This window comes from Bison bison, unplaced genomic scaffold, assembly GCF_000754665.1.
Source record: "Bison bison bison isolate TAMUID 2011002044 unplaced genomic scaffold, Bison_UMD1.0 scf7180017864248, whole genome shotgun sequence".
Taxonomy (NCBI): Eukaryota; Metazoa; Chordata; class Mammalia; order Artiodactyla; family Bovidae; genus Bison; species Bison bison.
Window position 1 is genome coordinate 1,125,391 of NW_011494820.1, and position 340 is coordinate 1,125,730.

General features: G+C 67.6%; 1 protein-coding gene across 2 annotated transcripts in view; it reads left to right on the top strand.

Moving 5' to 3' along the window:
• Nucleotides 1-6: 6 nt before the first annotated feature.
• Nucleotides 7-340, top strand: part of GMIP (GEM interacting protein) — a 10,029-nt gene continuing 9,695 nt past the window's right edge. For both annotated transcript variants that reach the window (XM_010847243.1, XM_010847242.1), the window contains exon 1: nucleotides 7-99. In XM_010847243.1, coding sequence (XP_010845545.1) covers nucleotides 81-99 — 19 coding nt within the window. In that variant the 5' untranslated portion in view covers nucleotides 7-80. The remainder of the gene's footprint in view (nucleotides 100-340) is intronic.

The following is a 340-nucleotide window of genomic DNA, read 5'->3' on the forward strand; positions in this document are numbered from 1 at the left end:
ACCGGGGCTTGGCCCCGGCGGCGCCGGCGCGCGATTCCATCCCAGTCCCCGTCCTAGCCGAGCGACCCTAGGGCCGGAGCATGGACTCAACAGAGCCGGGTAGGCGGTCCGGGACTCGTGATCCTCGAGGGGCCTCTCCCGACCGTATCCTACTTCCTAAATCAGTGAGAGTCCCCTCCTGTCCCTCTCTGTCCGGAAAGCTGGGAGAGGAGTTCCTGAATGGGGAGGACGCGGGAATTCTCCACTGTGGGGACTCCCAAGCTGAGAGGGGGTCCGGGACACCAGCCCCTGCCCCCCTCCCCCGTAGGAGTTCACCCCGGATGTCTGGGGGAGGGGGCCC